Here is a 20,215-nt window from a genome sequence, read left to right as displayed (position 1 = left end):
AAAATGATAATTATTCCAAGACTGCTTCAGGCAGGTTGTAATTAAGGTGAAGTAAGTAGTTTCCTGCTTTAGAAGACATGATCTAAGTTGTACTTGAGACAATGGAGGGTGACATATCTTGCCCACGCTCACAAGGGAGAAACAGTTACCCTCAGTCCTGAAAGAATTCTAAGACAAAACCTACAATTGACAGGAAGGACTCTGTGAGCATTTTATCTCCTGGGAAATTCTCTTAAAACTTGGGTGAAAGGGAAATAAGGGTTAAAAAAGAATAGATAAATTCTGTGTCTATTAAAAAATTTTCTGTTAATGTTTAATAAGGATAGTAAAACACTTTTTTAAAACCTATTGCCTAATTACAGATTCCAAAGTTTTGCTTTACTTTTACAATACCTGTTTACAAGTTCCTTCTGAACAGTGTGTCTAATTAGGACTTTTGGGCCCAAAGTGACTGCATGCCCAAAGGCAAGAAGGATAACTGAAGAAGATATGCTATGTCTGCAGCCCAGGGCTGAAGACTGTAAGCTTGCAGCTTAGCATTAAAAATTGAGGGGTATGGGGTGTTGTAGTCCTGAAAGGGTAACTTTTGTTTGGTTCTCAGAAGCAATTTCTCCAAAGGGGTTTGTGCATATCATGACAGGAATGAACCTCAAGTATGCTGGGTATGATTTCAGTCTCTCGAATTTACTGCTAGTGGAGCGGTACTCTAATGTTTAGAGCAGCAGGCTGAGAACCAAGGAAGCCCGGCCCACTGTGGCTCCTTGTGACCTTGGGCAAGTCACCTTAGCTCTCCATTACCTTAGATACAAAATTAGATTGTGAGCCCTCCAAGGACAGCGACATAGCTACTGGACCTCAATTACAGGGCGATCTTGGTTTCAATCAAAACCAAAACTGTGGTTGAAATTTGCTGCTCTGTTCTGGACAAAACCAAGATCGTCCTCACCTCATATCAAAGGCTGTCCACTGAGAAATAAAGAGTGACTTACTTACTTATCATAGGGACTGGAAGTGGCAGAAACAGATTTCACTCAAACTCTGGTTTCCTGGATGTGTACCAAAAGCAGCGATCAATAAGCCACTCCTTCCTCCCCTGTTCTTCTAGCATCTTCACAATCCATTGAGGTATACTGTACTAGCTCTAGTTAAACAAAGAAATTAATAACTATGAAGACAATATGGGGCTCATAATCAAAACTTAAACACGTCTAAAAACCTGTCCAAATGCCAATATTTTTTGGATGTATCCAGGGACTTTTTAGGCCTCTGAATGCCCAGAGCTAAAAGGGGCTTATCTGAAGGAGTGGTAAGGGCAGGATGTGGGCCGACTTAGACTTAGTAGTCCTGCAGGGATAATCAAAGGTTTTATGAGACTTCCTGGACGGAACTTATACATTGTAACTTAGATGATGTAAAAACAGGTATAAGTGCCCAAAAGGTATCCAAAATGACCAGATAACCACTGCTGAGACAAAGTAAAGACCCACACACTCCCCCAGTGTTTACTGACCTCCTCACCCCCCCCCCCAAAGATCGAAATAAAAACATACATACCTATCTCCAGAACATCAGCACCTAGTATAGGAAAGCCTAGTAGAGCTGCACACAGGTCTCTTAAATAACCTATGGGGTGGGCTAGTGAACCATAGAGAGGAGGACCCAGTCCCATAAGCCACTCTAACCACTACATTAATGATGGAAAATGTGAACCCACCAAAAAAAAAACCAAAAACCAAAACCCTACTGTACTGTCATATAGGTGGCACCTGCAGCCATAAGGGCTATTGGAGTTGTGGACAGGTGGGTATAATGGGTTTTGGGGGCCTCACCATAACATATAAGGGAGTTCTGGTGAGATATTAATCAGGCACGCTTTTTGTGAAGTTCACAGCAGTGCCCTGTAAAGTGCCCCACTGCTCTGTTGCTATGTCTGGGTGTCCAGTCCATCACAATGCTGGCCCCTCCCAGGTCCAAATGGTCTTGTTCTGGGCATTTGGAACTTAGATGAATTTTTGGTTGAAAATGTGGTATAAAGATAGATGTACTGGCAGTCTGGACGATCAATGGCCTGGATGTCCAGATAGACAATTTTCGGAAAAAGAAAAATTTTTTAGACATATTTTTTGAGAATGGACATTTTCCCACTGCCAACTTTGGGTGATTAGCCCCATACGACCAAATTCAACTTAGACATTTGTTTTGATTATGCCTATTTGTCTAAAATAAAACAAAAATGTGAATGACATGACCTCAGACATTCACCACATATCCATACACAAAAGAACATGTGGCTTAAATGAATAGCCTATATAATATTTTAGTTAGTTATGTTAGCTTATAAGAACCTGGAAATAAAATTTTACAACCAAATCTAAGGAATGTCCAGCTTATCCACTCTGAATAGTTTATTTTGATCAAGCCAGCAATGTAACATAGGGGGCTTCATTTATATATCTATGCATAAAATAGTCCAAATGATTACTGAAGACTAAACATGGAATATTCTAATTTGATTCATTTTGCATTGTTGGGGGCAGTGGCTACCAAGGGGGGGGGGGCGGGAGGGGCGGTCCGCCCCGGGTGCCAGCCCTAAGGGGGTGCTCCCGGCCTTGCCGTTCAGTCCCCCCCCACCCCCGAAGGACCGCTCGCCCCACTGACCTTCCTGCACCACCTGTGAAGCAGCCCGCAGCAGGATCGCGACGTCAGCGATCCCTGAGCTGCTTGGGCGCTGCTTCCTGTGCCGCGGTCCCGCCCCTCCTCTGACGTCAGATTTAGGGATTTAGGGAGGGAAGGAACAGAAAGGGAGAGAAATTGGACACAAGGGATGGTGTGGAGGAGGGATAGAGATACTGGATAGGAGGGTAATTGGGAAAAGAAAGGGAGAGATGGTGGACTCTGGGGTGGTGGGGAAGGAGGGAGAGATGCCGGATGAAAGGGTAGTTAAGAAAAGGTGGATCTGTGGAGGGAAGGGAAATGGAAAGGGAGGACAGAGTTTGCAGATGGATGGTTAGCATGAAGAAAGAAGGAGACCCTGGCAAGCAAGTTATCAGAAGAAAACCAGAGCCTTGGACCAACAAGATTTCAAATATAACCAGACAACAAAAGGTAGAAAAATTAATTTTATTTTCTGTTTTGTGATTATAATATGTCAGATTTGAAATGTGTATCCTGCCAGAGCTGGTGTTGGACTGCAAACGTGAGCTAGGATTTAACAGAGAGAGGAAAAGTCCTTTTTGTTTCTTTATTTTATTTACACCACAGCGCCAGTGTGGTTAGGAGAAGCCAAAGGGGGTGAAAAAGCTATAAAACCCACCAGGAGTTTTGGAAAAAATCACCCAACTGGGCAGGAAAATCGAATTGAAAAACCAATTCAATAGGCTGAATCGAATCGAAATTTTTTTCCTGAATCTGGCAGCATTAGTTTGCGCTACTGTCTTAGACTTTAGGACCTGGGATTGGGGAGAGATGGCATCCTCAGTACTTTATAATGCAAGTGAAACAAGGATTAGGTCAGACTTTTGAAGAGTCTGCAGAAGAAAAATATTGTATAGGCCGGGAACATGAGACAGCAGGAAATGGGAACTTTTCTTCCTTCTATTTTTGTGAATGGAAAGGCTGAGGATGTCAGAGTTCAGTTAAAATATGTGCTTTATAAGAAAATATAATAATGTGTTTTATAAAGTTTATAGCATAGCTGGCCTACCCAGTGAGGTGTTCCTAGTGGTGGTGGTGGCAGCGTGTCAATGTGCTGAGAGGAAGAGGTGGTCTTGGAAATTCTGCTGAGCAAACTCCGGGCCCATTTCCACCACCCAGTTAGTCCACTCCACTCAACTGGTTCACACACTGAGTGGGTCTTTGGGTGTTGTTTTGGATCTCTTCCAGTGGTTTATCAGTATCTCCTTCTGCTTGTATGGCATTAGGCTATATAGTGATCGAAAGAAAAAAACAGACCTTTGCACATTTTTGCACTATATGGTGGGTATATGAGGAGATTCACATTTCCTGCACAGCTAAGTCCATGTGAAGTTACCTTGTGCTGTATTTGACATCTAGCAAGATCTCTGTTTGAAAGGAAAGATCTAAACTTAAAAATGAAGTGGCCAGAAGTTATGGTAAAAGCAGATAGTGTAGCTGGTTTTAAGAAAGATTTGGACAAATTCCTGGAGGAAAAGTCCATAATCTGTTATTAAGACATGGGGGAAGTGTCTGCTTGCCCTGGATCGGTAGCATGGAATGTTGCTACTCTTTGGGTTTTGACCAGGTATTAGTGTCCTGGATTGGCTACCATGAGAATGGGCTACTGGGCATGATGGACCATTGGTCTGACCCAGTTAGGCTATTCTTATGTTATGTTCTCATCTGTAGGGGCCTTTGTTTTCACTTCTTATTTTAATGTATTTTTTTTTCTGGGAACTTATCAGTGTTTTTTATAATGGGAACAAAAATGGAAGAGAATTAATGTGTGTGGGATGAGGGGGTAACTAATTTCTTCAGCTAAATAATTCAATCCACTTCAAACAGACATAGGAGAACTCACACACCATTCACACACCCTCCAACCAAAAACGTCAAAAGAAAAAAACTGTTCGACAACCTCCTAGCCATTTGAGCTGCAACACTCGACCCCCAACTCTACAACCAATTGACATCGACCACAGACTGCAAAACCTTCAAAAAGAAATAAAAACCCTTCTATTCAAAAAACACATAAAACCGAACTAACACAATCAGAACTGTCCCAAGCATCACCTGCAACTACTCCATATGTACTTCTGATGTCATGACAATTCAGACATAATTTATGTTATGTTATGTTTGGAATATAAGAAAATTTTCACTGCCTGTTTCTATTCTGACCATTTATTCCGTTTCATGGTCATTACAAAAAATATTTTTTTACATGGGGGGGTGTCAAAAAATGATGGGCCCCAGGTGCCACATACCCTAGGTACGCCACTGGTTGGGGGTAGATTAAACGGGATTGCCCACTTTCTCCCATTTTGTTTAATCTGACTAGACATTTTGTTTAATCTGACTATAGCAATGAAGTGTCTATGCAGATGACATGTTGCTTTATATATTATGTTGCATCAAAGGATAAGAAAAACATTAGTGAAAGAAGGAAACATAGAAACATGATGACAGATAAAGGCCAAATGGCCCATCTAGTCTGCCCATCTGCAGTAACCATTATCTCTTTCTCTCTTCGAGAGATCCCTCGTGCCTATCCCAGGCCCTTTTGAATTCAGACACAGTCTCTGTCTCCACCACCTCTTCTGGGAGACTATTCTATGCATCTACCACCCCTTCTGTAAAAAAGTATTTCCTTAGATTACTCTGGAGCCTATCACCTCTTAACTTCATCCTATGCCCTCTCATTGCAGAGTTTCCTTTCATATGATAGAGACTCGACTCATGCGCATTCACATTACATAGGTATTTAAACGTGTCTATCATAGCTCCCCTCTCCCGCCTTTCCTCCAAAGTATACAGATTGAGATCTTTAAGTCTGCCCCCATACACCTTATGATGAAGACCACATACCATTTTAGTAGTCTTCCTCTGGACCGACTCCATCCTTTTAATATTTTTTTGAAGGTGCAACCTCCAGAATTGTACACAATATTCTAAATCACCAAAGTCTTATACAGGGGCATCAATACCTCCTTTTTCCTACTGGCTATACCTCTCCCTATGCAACCTAGCATCCTTCTAGCTTTCACCATCACCTTTTCAATTTGTTTGGCCACCTTAAGATCATCACATACAATCACACCCAAGTCCCGCTCTTCTGTCATGCACATAAGTTCTTCACCCCCTAATCTGTACCATTCCTTCGGGTTTTTGCAGCCCATTTCTTAGTATTAAATTTTAGCTGCCAAATTTCAGACCATTCTTCAAGCTTCACCAGGTCTTTCTTCATGTTATTCACACTATCTGGCATGTCTACTCTATTGCAGATTTTGGTATCATCCACAAAGAGGCAAATCTTACCTGACAACCCTTCAGCAATATCGTTTATAAAAATGATAAAAAGAACAGGCCCAAGAACAGAACCTTGAGGCACACCACTGGTAACATCCCTTTCCTCAGAGCGATCTCCATTGATCACTACCCTCTGTCATCTTCCACATGAAATGAAGGAAAAGAAGAGGAAGATTATAAAATTAAGAGATTTTAGAAGAAATAAGTTTGTTCAAATAACCAGGTATTGAGGGAATTTTAAAGGAAGGAGGAGTAGATTGTAGTATTATAGCAACTGGTAAAGAGTTCCAGAGTTTTGAAAGAGCATGTGAAAAGGTAGTTTCAAGTGTGAAGTCCAGCTTTATGGTCACAATCCTTGACTACTCTGCTTGACTTAATTTTCTGGGATATCTGGTTATAAGAGTAACTGGGAAAGGTCAATGGCTATGCTTCTTAATGTGCCTGCCCGTAGGTGGCATCTGTGTGGCCTGCCTCTTGTGTGGGCTCCTGACAAATTGAAATGTTTGAGGGTGTGGTATTATAATTCTGTAGAGCATTCTTTAGAACTTAATAAATAGGAAATGCTGTGGTTAATCGATGACTTTCTTTTGAAATGGTCACACTTATATCTGATTTGGTGGGAGCATCCGGATGCTATCAAGATGGTACTGATGCCTAAGATAAATTTTATTTTAAGCATAATACCTCTTCCATATTCCAATTCCTTTTATAAAATATTAGAAAGGAAAGTTTTTAGGTTTTTTGTGAATTGCTATAGGGAAATGAAAATTGATCAAAAGTAAAGGGGGTATTAATTTTCCAAGATTTTAAGTTATGTCATTTCACTTATCTGATGGCTGCTGCTGTGGCATAGCTTGAAGATGGGGCAAATAGGAGAGTGCCTAGGTAGTTACAGGTGAAGAGGGCAATGATTAGTCCACTTCTTCTCTGTATGATAGTTTCCTAATGACTCAGGCTCAGAACATGATATCTCACAGTCCAATGAATTGTTATGCTAGAGGTTATAAAGTTTATGGCCAATGTTTGGAACTATCCTAGTCTGGGCCAAAGGTTACTTCTCTCTAGTTCAATCCTGAGCTAAAAATATAAGAGAAAATGTTCAGCTGGCCTAGGGTTACCATATTTAAAAAAAGAAAACCCCGGACACATGTCCCACCCTATTCTGCCCCAGTCCCACCTCCAGCCCAGCCTAGTTTTACCTCCAGCCCCACCCCCAGAAAGTCTCCTTTCTTTGCGATGAGCTTTGCCCACGTCTGGAGGGCCTGGAGCATGCGCAGATGCATGTGACTTCATCAGCGCATGCTCAGAGGACTTCCAGATGCGGTCGGAGCTTGTAGGGGTTTTGGAAAGTCCATCCAGGAGCCTGGACAGTCCTCCAAAAAGAGAACATGTCTGGGTTTTCCTGGATGTCTGGTAACCCTAAGCTGGCCTGACTAACAGGCTAGGGATATTTGCCTTGTGCATCAACTTTTTAGGAGGGTAAATTTAAGATTTTTGAACTGCTTGAGAGGGAATATAAACTGAAACATAAGCATCACTATTGATAGATACAGCTAAAGCATTGCTTGCAGTGCACAAAGGCAGTTTGCTCAATTGATTGGAATGGCTCCTGAATTGACTGATTTTTGGTTGGCTTTGGCACTCTCCCAAATAGGCATCTACTATATTCAAGCGAGTTTGGGAGTTTGATTTAGGGCAGAGGTGTCAAAGTCCCTCCTCAAGAGCTGCAATCCAGTTGGGTTTTCAGGATTTCCCCAATGAATATGCATGAGATCTATTTGCATACAATGAAAGCAGTACATGCAAATAGATTGCATGCATATTCATTGGGGAAATCCTGAAAACATGACTGGATTGCAGCCCTCAAGGAGGGACTTCGACACCCCTGATTTAGGGGAAGGTCTTCCCAAGCCACACTGAGAAACATTTTGGACTAAAGTGTGCAGGCCATTGCTATCAGCTGCAGTCACTCAATATTATTTGGCTCATAGAGTATTATGGACCCCTTCCAAAGTTGCAAAGTTGGGGATTGGTGGTTCTAATAAAGGCTGGTCTTGTGGGTCTGCTACAGGAACTCAGATGCGGTTTAACTGTATGAATTTAAAACTATTTTGGGTACCAGTAAGGGATAAAATTATATAAATGAGTTAGGAATTTATGTTGAACTCAATTATAAGGCTGTCGTGTTGCGATCAGTTACTTTTTACCAAATTGAATGCACATGAAAGGTCTAGTTGCATAATAAGAGCTCATTTTCCCTTTTCATATCAGGTTGCCTCTGGAAGATCAATCCTGCCAATTTAAATCTTAATAGTTAATAATGGGATAATGTCTTGTTACTTATGTATATCTTAGTTTAATTGATCTATTTCTTTGTATGTAATCTGCTATGAACTATGGGGTGGAAGGAGACGTAAACAGATGGATCAGGAATTGGTTGGCGGGTAGGAAGCAGAGGGTAGGAATGAAGGGCCACTACTCGGACTGGAGGAGGGTCACGAGTGGTGTTCCGAAGGGGTCAGTGCTTGGACCGCTGCTATTCAATGTATTTATAAATGATCTAGAAACATGAACGAAGTGCGAACTAATAAAATTCGCAGATGAAACCAAACTATTTAGTGGGGCTAGGACTATAGAGGAATGCAAAGATTTAGAAAGGGACCTGAACAGACTTGGGGGGAATGGGTGACGAGATGGCAGATGAAGTTCAATAGAGAAATGCAAAGTTTTGCACATAGGAAACAGAAACCCGAGATATAGCTACATGATGGGAGGGCTGTTACTGAGTGAGAGTACCCAAGAAAAGGACTTGGGGGTAATAGTCGACAAGACAATGAAGCCGTCGGCACAGTGCACAGCTGCCGCTAAGAAAGCAAATAGAATGCTAAGTATAATCAAGAAGGGTATTACAACCAGAAAGAAAGAAGTTATCCTGCCGTTGTATTGGGCGATGGTGCGCCCGCATCTGGAGTACTGCGTCCAATATTGGTCGCCGTACCTAAAGAAGGATATGGTGATACTCAAGAGGGTTCAGAAGAGAGTGATACATTTGATTAAAGGTATGGAAACCCTTTCATACGCTGAAAAACTGGAGAAACTGGGGCTCTTTTCCCTGGAGAAGCAGAGACTTAGAGGGGATATGATAGAGATTTACAAGATCATGAAGGGCATAGAGAAAGTAGAGAGGGACAGATTCTTCAAACTTTCAAAATCTGAAAGAACGAGAGGGCATTCGGCAAAATTAAAAGGGGACAGATTCAGAACCAATGCTAGGAAGTTCTTCTTCACCCAACGGATGGTGGATACCTGGAATGCGCTTCCAGAGGGTGTGATAGGACAAGGTACGGTATTGGAGTTCAAGAAGGGATTGGACAATTTTCTGAAGGAAAAGGGGATAGAATGGTATAGATAGAGGGTTACTATACAGGTCTTGGACCTGGTGGGCTGCCGCATGAGCGGGCTGTTGGGCAGGATGGACCTCTGGTCTGACCCAGCTGAGGCACTTTTTATGTTCTTATGTAGCTGAATATTTGGCTGAAATGATAACCATTTATATCATATATTAGGTAAGGAACAGGCCAGGCTTTACTTATGGCCATAGCTATACAGTTATATTGTCTGAGTCAAAAGAAGTGGGCAGTCTTGTCTATGAATGCATGGAAAAATACTGTATCTCATAAGGCAGTGCAAAGAAATTGCTGCAGTTAAGAGACGGAGCTTTTCAGTGTTTAGAAAGATCTGGACTCCATCAGATTTGTTTTGTCAATAGGTTGATATATAAAGAGGATTGAATTTTGGTCTTTGTTATAAGCCAGCGATGGCGAACCTATAGCACGCGTGCCAACTGTGGCACGCGAAGGCCTTGCAGCTGGCAAGCGGGAAGGTCCGCAATTAAGATATGCAGCGCAGCGGGAGGCGAGTGTGCCTGTGTCTGCTTTGCAGCTCACCTAGCAACAGGGCCGGACTGGCCATTGGGAGGACCGGGCATTGTCCCGGTGGGCCGCGGCCCATCCTCCTGTGCTGGCTGCAGTCCTGTGAGTGGATGTTTAGCCTGCCTGTCTTCCCCTTAGTATCATATGAGCCAGGCAGTGTGTGAGGGGGAAGTGGGGGGAGGAAGAGAAGCTTCACACTGAGTCTGTCACAGGAACTCAGTGAGGCTGTAGTGTGACTCCACATGTGACATCTGTAATCAGGAACAGTTCCTAGTGCTCCCATGCTAGAGAGGTGAGGATATGGATCTTCTCTCTCCCCCCCCTTCCATGTCCCATCTTCTCTCTCTCCCCTCCCCCATGTCACATCTTCTTGTGTGTTGACTGTTGCACTCCTTACTTATTAGTGGCTGGCCGTGCCTCTCAAGTGTGCTTCTGCATTTTAGCCCTGCCCCTGGACTTCAATGGGCGGGGCCTGCGTGAGGTCATGTGATTGGGCTGCTCAACCTAAAATGCCCGGGCCTATTTTTTGTCCCAGTCCGGCCCTGCCTGGCAATGTGTTCCTCGCGGCTGCCTGAACCGCCGCGGGGCTGTGAGAAGCAAAGTCTCACTCCCCGCCTCCGCCTCTGAACCCGCCCAGGTACTCGCCTACAGCACCGAGTGTTCTTCTGTCACGCCCTCCCACCCTGGCGGGAGACTTGAGGAGAACAGGAGACGCAATCTGCATTCTACATCATTTATTATTAGGTAAACTTCTACTTTGCCCTACCTGTGCTGCCTAAGTTTAATTGGACCAATAATACTAATGTTAATTATAAACTTGCCTGGGCTCCTTTTTAAAAACCTATTAAATTATCTGGCTATTTGTCTAGGTGTCCAGGTTAGGGTTGCACAAGTCCGGTTTTCACTGGACAGTATATTTTTTGACCAAAACGGATGTCTACAATTAGTAAAATTCCCCAATCACATATTTTTTTATGGGGACGGATTTGTATACAGCACTTCATTAGATTTTTTTTATTATACAAATTTTATCTTTTTGTAGACTCGAAGTCTTGAACAAAGAAAATGAGTACAGCAAAAAAAGCAAAATCAGATAGTGGAAGACCATTCCAAGAGGCCTGGACAGAGACATATGGAGTGATTGAACGCAGTGGGAAAGCATTGTGTATTATGTGTAATGAAAGTGTTGTGTCTCGCACATCAAGTGTCAAACGTCACTTTGAGACCAACCATAACAGTGTTGCTGAACTTGGTTTAGCTCAAAGAAAAGAGTTCCTTGTAGGAAAATTAAAGAAATATCACTCCCAGTCTCTTAGTTTTAGCAACTATCTTTCAAAAACTAATCATCTTACAGTTGCCAGCTTTCAAATTTCACTGTGCATGGCAAAACATGGTAAGCTCCTCTCTGATGGAGATTTTATCAAAAAGGCAATTTTGGCTGGGAGTAATTCACTCTTCCATGATTTCCAAAACAAGGATAAAATTGTGCAGCGCATCTCTGAGATGCCGCTAAGCAGAAATACTGCAAAAGATAGGGTTCTGCAAATGGCTGCTGATGTTAGTCAACAGCTTACTTGCGACTTACAAAAAGCACCCTTCTACTCCATGTGCTTGGATGAAAGTACAGATATTACTAACCATGCAAGACTAGCGCTCATTTTGCGTTATGCTACTGGTGACATCATGAGAGAAGAGCTGGTAAAACTGCTGTCTTTGCATGGAAGAATACAAGGGATAGATATCCACAATGCTGTGATGGAGGCTTTTTCATCACTAGACATAAGTCCTGAAAAAGTGGTTTCAGTTACTAGCGATGGAGCACCTAGCATGGTGGGGACAACATCAGGATTCATTCATTTCTTTGCTAAGGAAGCAAAACATCCACTGATTCAATTTCACTGCATAATACATCAAGAGGCTCTCTGCGCCAAAGAAAGCAGCAAAAAACTTGACGATGTCCTCAAAGATGTAACAAAAATGGTGAACTTCATCATGGCGCATGCTCTTGATTTTCGACAATTTCAAGCCCTCCTTGATGAGGTTCAGGCACAATATAACACTTTACTGATGTACAATAATATCCGGTGGCTGAGCAGAGGACGAGTGTTAGAGAGATTTGTGGCCTGCTTGGAAGAAGTTAGGCTATTTATGAACGAAAAGGGGGAAGACTATCCTCAACTCACCAACATGGCCTGGCTTACCAACCTCATGTTCTTTACAGATTTTACTAACCACTTTAATGTACTAAACAAAAAATTACAAGGCATGGGAAAAACAGCAGAAAGCATGTTTAGTGACATCAAAGCTTTTGAGAGAAAATTGTATGTTTTTGAAAAAGACCTTGAGAGTGGACAGCTAAAATATTTTCCCAACCTAAAAATACATTTGGATAATTCTACAACATAAAAAACACCAGAAAATCCACAAAGCATATTCCACCATTGTAGCCGAAGCAAAGGAGAATTTTAGTAAAAGATTTTCTCAGTTCCGTAAGATGGAGACAACCCTTTCATTTATAACTTCCCCAGAAAAGTCCACATTTTGAAGATCTTGATCTTGGTTGGATATTCAAAATTTGGAAATGGAGCTACTGGAATTTCAAGAAAGCTCTATCTGGAAAAGTAAATTCAATGACCTGCATGCGGCTCTTGAACGTATTGAGTGTGAAAGGGTGACAAATGAAATCACTGCTAGCAGTTCTGAAAATGAAATCCGAAAAGCGTGGAATTCTCTGCCAGACAATTTTAAGTCCATGAAAGCACTTGGGATTGCTCTTCTTACTTTGTTTGGGTCATCCTATGCTTGTGAGCAGCTGTTTTCGGCTTTGAATCATATAAAATCTGTTGCTAGAAACAGATTAACGGATGACATGAGTGCTGCATGTGTTGCTCTGAAATCAACGCACTATGAGCCAAGGATTGACAAGTTATCAGCATGCATGCAACAACAAAAATCACATTAATTTTTTCAGAGCATGCCCAATGCATATGTTTACATGAAGCAGTGTTTTCAGTTTGCAGTTAAGACACTTTCTAAGTTATTTAAATATTATTTAAAGATGTTATTTAAAAAAGGGACTTTATATGGCCCTGTTGTATTCCAATCTGGAATTTCCAATAAAAACGGTTGGTTTAATTGAAAGCTCTTTTGTTTTCTTAACATCATATTATTAGAAATGTAATGATTTAACTATTTTCAAATTTGATTGTAAATTTTACAAAAAAACATGTATAGACTCTTTGGGAATACACACCGAGTCTTGACACAGTTAACAGTTTTAAGAAGTTTATCTTTTTTTTTACTCAGGATACATTTGACATGTTATGTGAATAATACATTTAAAATATATTGTGTAACTGAATCAAATTCTTCCTAAATTCATTAAATTGAATGAAATCATTAAAACATTATAAATTGCCAATAAATTGAAATGAAAACCAAAGGATTGTGAATCAAATTGATTCTCTGACAATACAAAGATTCCAATCTTTAAAAATGATGTTACATAGTTCAGGCAACTTTATAAAGAGTTTTTAGATACTAAAATCTTGTTATTAAGGTTTAATTGACGTGCTGGCACTTTGAGGAAATTCTTTGGTTTTGTGCGGCAGTTTGGGCACTCGGGCTCAAAAAGGTTAGCCATCACTGTTATAAGCAATCAACCATATATTCTATTTGTTAGACACAGGACATTGGATTTGTACAATGCTATTTTGTAATTTGACTTGGGGTTTTTTTTTGGGGGGGAGCCCCTCTGTTTGTACAAATAAAAAGTTTAAACTGAGAAAGAAATGCATGTTCAATTTATGGCAGGGGTGTCAAAGTCCCTCATTGAGGGCCGCAATCCAATCGGGTTTTCAGGATTTCCCCAATGAATATGCATGAGATCTATTAGCATACAATGAAAGCAGTGCATGCAAATAGATCTCATGCATATTTATTGGGGAAATCCTGAAAACCCAACTGGATTGCAGCCCTCCAGGAGGGACTTTGACACCCCTGATTTATGGGCAGACTTTTGAATAAGTTTAGTATGGTGATACATTTACCCTTTGAACAGACTAGATACACTGATGAAACATTAACTAGGATTCATTTACAGAAACACTGCTATGGCAGATCTGCTGTTTACTGGGAACAGGCCACACTACCACTATTCTGAATCACAATTTTAAACTTTACCTTTCATTGTATGAAAATAAGAAAAGATATATTGTCAATTTCAGATCATATGCTAAACCCCAGCTAATGGTAGGTACTGAATGATGAGTAGGATTAGGCCAGTGTTAGGAGAGGGCAAACAGGGGAAAGGAGAGAGAAATGTTAGGTTTGGAGGTAGAAGGGAGAGAGAGAGATACAGCATTCCTTTTTTCCCTCCATCCTATTGTTCAGCATCAAGGGGGGGGGGGGGAAGGAAAAAAGAACAGAAAAGAGAGGGAGAAATGTTGGACCATGGGGGAGAGGAGAGATGGACTCATGGGAGGGCAGGAGAGAAGAAAGGTGGGATAAAAAGATGCTGGGGGATGGGGAGAAAAGGACAGGGAGATACAGCCTGATGAGAGTGGAGAGAGGGAGGGGATTCTGGAAAGGGTGGAGCCATGTGGAAGAGGACAAAAGGAAGATGACATGAAATTGAGAGAGACAACAGTGAGTACGATGATAAAAATGTGGTCATAGGGAATAGATAAAAGGAAACAGGAGGCTGGGAAAGGACTCATATGGGAAATGGGAGAGCTAGAGCATGAGAAAGGGAGTTGGAAAGTTGGTAGGTAGCTGAAAAGTAAGGCTGCATATTTAGCGCATTTATGCGATTAACCCGCTAAATATTTAACATGCATGAAAAAATTTAATCGCGATTAATGTGATTACCTGATTCTGTGTAACACGCCACTGCTTCTCCTTTCTGAAAATGACTGTTGTCAGGTTAGTGGCTGCGTGCTGCTGCTGGCTGTGTCCAACCCCAAAAAAGGGTTGTAACTGATGTAACTTCCTATTTCTGGGTCAGACACAGCCAGCGGCAGTACTCACATACCGATGCTGACATAGCAGCCACTTTCAGAATGGACCAGAGATTTCTGGTGCCACTGGGGGTTGAGCACTGCAGTGTGGGAAAGGAGCGCAGAAGGTGCAGGAAGAAGTGGTCACTGTTCTCCTGGCATTGCCTCCCTGCCCGAACCATGACCCACTTCAACAAGGACCATCTTATGGTCTTGGAGCTGGGGTTAAGAACAAGCCAAAGACAATGGATTCTAAGAGTTTCGGGCTCTTCTTGGTTGAAGATATTCTTCTGCTTTGTAAGTATTAAAAATACATACATCCCCAACTTTAGAAGTACTGTAGGTCAGGCCATATTCACCCTCTGCTGATCAATGCTGAAATCCAGGAGTACAACTGAAAGTATAACTATTTCTAAAACACTAAATATCCACAAGCAGTGTACTTCAGGATTTGCTAGACAGGACTAACACAAAACTTTAATAAATATTAACAACAGCAAAATCAAATACACAGAAGTCCCCTGGGAAGAGGAGGGAGGCAGAATGGACTGATTCATAGTGACCAGTTCATTGCAGCTGCGCTGAATCGTCCCATGTCACAAGGGAATGGTACTGGAGAAGAAATGCTGTTGTACTGTTGGTGGGCAACCTCAGGAATGAATTTGAAGGGGGTGGGAGTGCTAGGTCCTGGATCGTGGACAGGGAGGAGAGGGAAGAATTTGGGGGAGGGCTTTGATCCCAAAAATGCTTAATTGTCCCATACCGAGAGGGGATGGGGCACTGGAGAAGGAAAGATGTGGTACTGTTGGTGGGCAACCTGAGGTATTTGCTTGATGGGGGGGGGGGAGGAGTGCTTGAGGGAGAGGTGCTGGATCAAGGACAGGGAGAGGTGCTGGATCAAGGACAGGGAGAGATGGCAGATCACAGGGATAGAAGATTGGTTCCCACTATCTCCGAATGCGTGTGACATAGAGGAATTTGTTATTGGTAGGAACTACAAATAAACAAGTGGTTTATGCTTGATTTCAGGACTTATATTTGTCATATTTCCTTTTAAAATATCTAATCTATTAGCCATGATTAATCACTACTGCACAATTCAATTTAATCTCCCAGTAGCCCTACTGAAAATTAAAAAGAAGAGTGAAATTTGAGTGGATGGAGAGACAGAAAAAAAAGGGTGGGAAGAGATTAAAAGAAAATATCAGTATATCAAGGACAGGTGTAGTCAGGGAATGAAACAAGGCAGGAAAGAAGAAAAGACATATCAACAGCAACCACTAGAAAGAGAATTATCAGAAGACACAGGAAAGCAAAGTGACAAAATGGGAACAACGTGATGGAAAAATAAAATGTCCAGACAACAAAGGTAGAAAATGTTTTAGTTTAAATTTATTAATTGGAATGTTAGCTTTGGGATATGTTTATCACGAATTTTTGTATTGTGTTCAGTGGTTTATCAGACAGCTGATGAGAGGGAGGAGATAACTGTTTAGGAGGGTTCCTAGCAGAGATCTCCCACTGAAAATTGGCCTGAATAAAAACTCAATAGGAAGTGTTCTCACTCCGAAATGCCATTTTAAAATAATGTATTTATAAGACACCGGAAAGCATCAGATTCCCTTCATGCAGATCTCCTTTGAGTGAGAATTCCTTCCAATAGACTGAAAAGTTATGTACAAGTATAAGAATGTGTCACGAACAGCCAAGTGGTTGCCAAAATATTTGAGTGGACACTTCCAAGTTGATTTTGCAGCATTTTTAGCAAGCTGGTGCCACCTTTTTGGAACCACTAGTTACCGTTGATGAAGCATGTTTACACCACTCTGATCCTGAGACAAAACAGTCCATGGCCAAGGAAATTTAAGACCCATAAGTCAACAGGAAAGGTCATGGCCACAGTGTTTTGGCATCAGGAAGGTGTTGTAATGACTATCATGTAACACCTTTTTTAATAGATTCACACTGGCTTCCCATTAATCAACGAATAACATACAAAATATTACTTTTAGCATTTAAAACATTATCCACCAATGAACCCCAATTCATAGACCGGTTATTAGTTCCATATAACTCAACACATTCCCTGCGGTCTACAACACAAGGGCTGCTTATGGTTCCTTCCTTGAAAATTATTGGAACCAGACGTCATGACATATTTTCAGTTATGGCCCCTCTTACCTGGAATACTCTCCCCTTATACATAAGAGAAGTCAAAGACCTTAATTTATTTAAAACCAAATTAAAAACTTTTCTTTTCAAAGCTTCTTTTAATCTTTAAATAACTCTTTTTATCCATTTTATCCCAATCCTAATGTTTTTTCCCTTACTCGGCTTGCTCTCTTTTCACTAGAAAAACAGTAATTTTGTAACTTTTTCCTCACCTTTGCCCTTTCCGTATGTATACAAGTTCGTCTGTATTGTCAGTTTGTCTTTTATCCCCCTTTTAAGGTTGTACACCATATTTTATAATGTTACTCGCTTAGTTTGTAATAAGCGATTTATCAAATTTAATTAAACTTGAAACTTGAACTATCTTCCAAGGGCCAAATAGTTAATGCAGAATACTACTGTAACTTGCTGTGCCGATTAAAGGAGGCATTGAATGAAAAAAGGAGAAGGAAGGTGCGGAAAGGAGTTCTCTTTCTGCAAGGCAATGCATCTGCTCACTAGGCTGGCAAAACAATGAATGTTTTGGCGCAGTTGGGGGTTTCAGTGCATACACCTTCTATCCTACTCACCAGATCTTGCTCCATCTGACTATTTTATGTTTCCAAACCTTAAAAAGAGTTTGAAAGGGCAACAATTTTCAAGTGACTTGGAGGTGATTTATAACTGACCTTTTCGTCTTCTCCGCCAACAGACACAAGAGAAGCTCACATTCCAACTTCGTTTCCCCCCCTCCCCCCCCCCCCAGTGAGAGGTTGTAAACTGAAAAAACACCATGAACATCTTCTCTCGCACCAAGCAGCATCATGGGGTAAAGACCTAGAACAATTGCTTTCGCCCACTACTTATGAGGAATTTAGGAAAGTCTGAAAACACACCTGTTCCTAAAGTATCTAGACAACTGATCCTCTCTTCTCTCTCCCCTCTATAGCGATTAACTTGTTCTATTGATCACTCTCTCCTCAAAAATGGATTTCCTGTCCTATTAACCCTCTTTCTTCCTCCCCTCTTAAAGTCAATCAATTTGTACCTTTGCTTAATCTTTGTAAACCGCATAGAACTTCACGGTATTGCGGTATATAAGCTGTTATTATTATTATTATTTTAGCAGTAAAGCAGTATTTCAGTGACCAGACATCAGAGTATTTTTTTGGGGAAGGGTTACAAAAACTTCAGACATGATGTGCCAAGGGTGTTGAACTTAGGGGTGAATATGTGGAATAGCTTGTAAGTTTCATGGCTCCACATCATTCCCTTCTTGGTTGGGCTGAGAACTTTTAAGCACCATTTTTAAAAAACTTAGAAATTCAGACTAATAATACAAGTCAAAGTCACCAGAAATAAAGAATATGTTAATGGTCAGCTGTTATCTTTGATATATTACCTCAAACTGTAGAAACAATTTGATAACTTTATGTAGCAATATGCTGCTTGTATCCCACCTAGAACTCTAATTAAATGAGGATCAGCATGATATAAGACTCCACATAACATAACATCACAACCTGTGCCAGTGGCATTCCAAGGGGTGGGAAGGGTGGTGGGTTGATCCACCCCGGGTTCAGACTACCCCGGGTGCTTTGCTGCTCTGCCGGTGTCGGGTTTTCCTCTTTGCTGGGTCTTGCCTTCACAGAAGCAGGAAGTACCAGCAGAGAGGAAGACACAACACCGGCAGAGCAGCGAGTTAAGGCTGCCGACAAAGAGAGAACTCACATGCCTCTGGGCCTGCCTTTTAAAGCAGCAGCAGCAGCAGCAGTGACCAGCCGCTGGAGGCAGAACTCTGAACAGGCTTCCTGTGGCCTGGCTGCTGGGGCCTTGCCTCTGCCGTGTCACTGATGACATCACTGATGATGTGGCAGAGAGAAGCCCTAGCGAAGCAGGCCACAAACAGCCCGTTTGGCACTGCTTCTAATAGTCGGCCACTGCCACTGCTGCCATTGGAGACCTGAAAGAATGTTAAATCTCATGGTGGGAGTGTTGGTCAGGTCTGGAGGTGCTGCGCAGAGGGGATGGGAAGGAGGGATGAAAAACTGCTACACAGGGGGATTGGAGGGATGGAAAGCTGCTGCACATGGCGGGAGAGAGGAAAGAAGAAGAATTGTTGGACATGGGCTGGAGAAGAGGAAGGGAGATGCAACAAAGAGGTAGAAAAGTGTGAGGGGAAAATCCTGCATATGATGGAGGGGAGGGATATATGCATGGAGAAGAGAGAAGGAGAAATATTGGAGATAGGGTGGAGAGAGAAAGAAATGTTGCACATGATAATGAAGGGAAGGGAGTTGCTGGTAGACAGTGGGAAAGAAACAGAAAAGTTGGATATGGCAAGGGAAGGGAAGGTACAGAGATAGAAGATGGATGGTGAGCACGGAGAAAGAAAAAGTCAAATGAGGAGACCCTAGCGAGCGAGTTAACAGAAGACAAACAGAAACCAGAGCCTAGGACCAACATGATTTGAATAATAAAGTGACCAGACAACAAAAGGTAGAAAAAATAAATGTATTTTCTAGTTTGTGATTACAATATGTCAGATTTGAAATGTTTATCCTGCCAGAGCTGGTGTTAGACAGCAAGGGTGAGCTAGGACCTAACAGAGAGGAAAGTCTTTTTTTTTTGTTTGTTTATTTTGTCTACACCTGCTTGGGGTTGGAGAGGTTGTAACCCTACGTAATGTTATAGTGTAACACTGTAAATGTTAAAACTGTAACCCGTTCTGATCTCTCTGGGGAGACGGGTTATAAAAAAGAATTACTCTAAAATATGTTTTTATATTGGGGGGTGTATTAAAAATGATCAGCCCCCGGTGTCACATACCCTAGGTACAGCCACTGATCTGTGCAGTTTATAAGTGCGCAAAGGAAGGAAGATAGTCAAGGGCAAAGTAGAAGGAGGAACGAGAAGAGTACATGTCATGTACCTTAATCATAAGCACTTCCCTCTCCTGCTGGTTTTTGTCACCTCCCACCAGTCCGAGCCCTCCAATCCCGACCCCGACTCTGCGACTAGCCACGCCGCCGGGCCATCAAGGGGGCAACGAGACCTGAGAACTCCACGAAAGGAAAGATTAATGCGCGTCGCTAGGCAACTTCCGGCTTCCAAGGCGCATGACGTCATGCGCTTGGATCCTCGAAGGAC

At 41.9% G+C, this 20,215-nt stretch overlaps 1 protein-coding gene across 5 annotated transcripts in view; it reads right to left on the bottom strand.

Moving 5' to 3' along the window:
* The window catches only part of KYAT3 (kynurenine aminotransferase 3), a 114,606-nt gene extending 94,461 nt beyond the window's left edge, over window positions 1–20,145 (bottom strand). For 2 of the 5 annotated variants that reach the window (XM_033916122.1, XM_033916128.1), the window contains exons 1-2: window positions 19,998–20,145; window positions 994–1,141 (exon numbers count right to left, since the gene is read on the bottom strand). Coding sequence is in view for 1 of the 5 variants with exons in the window: in XM_033916120.1 (XP_033772011.1) it covers window positions 19,998–20,006 (9 nt within the window). In the remaining 4 variants the exon portion in view is untranslated. Of the gene's footprint in view, window positions 1–989; window positions 1,142–19,997 lie in introns of all 5 variants that reach the window. The other 3 variants (XM_033916124.1, XM_033916120.1, XM_033916131.1) reach the window with 3 other exon arrangements.
* Window positions 20,146–20,215: the final 70 nt, after the last annotated feature.

Source organism: Geotrypetes seraphini, chromosome 12 (assembly GCF_902459505.1).
Source record: "Geotrypetes seraphini chromosome 12, aGeoSer1.1, whole genome shotgun sequence".
Classification (NCBI taxonomy): Eukaryota; Metazoa; Chordata; class Amphibia; order Gymnophiona; family Dermophiidae; genus Geotrypetes; species Geotrypetes seraphini.
This window is presented reverse-complemented; position numbering and strand designations above follow the sequence as displayed.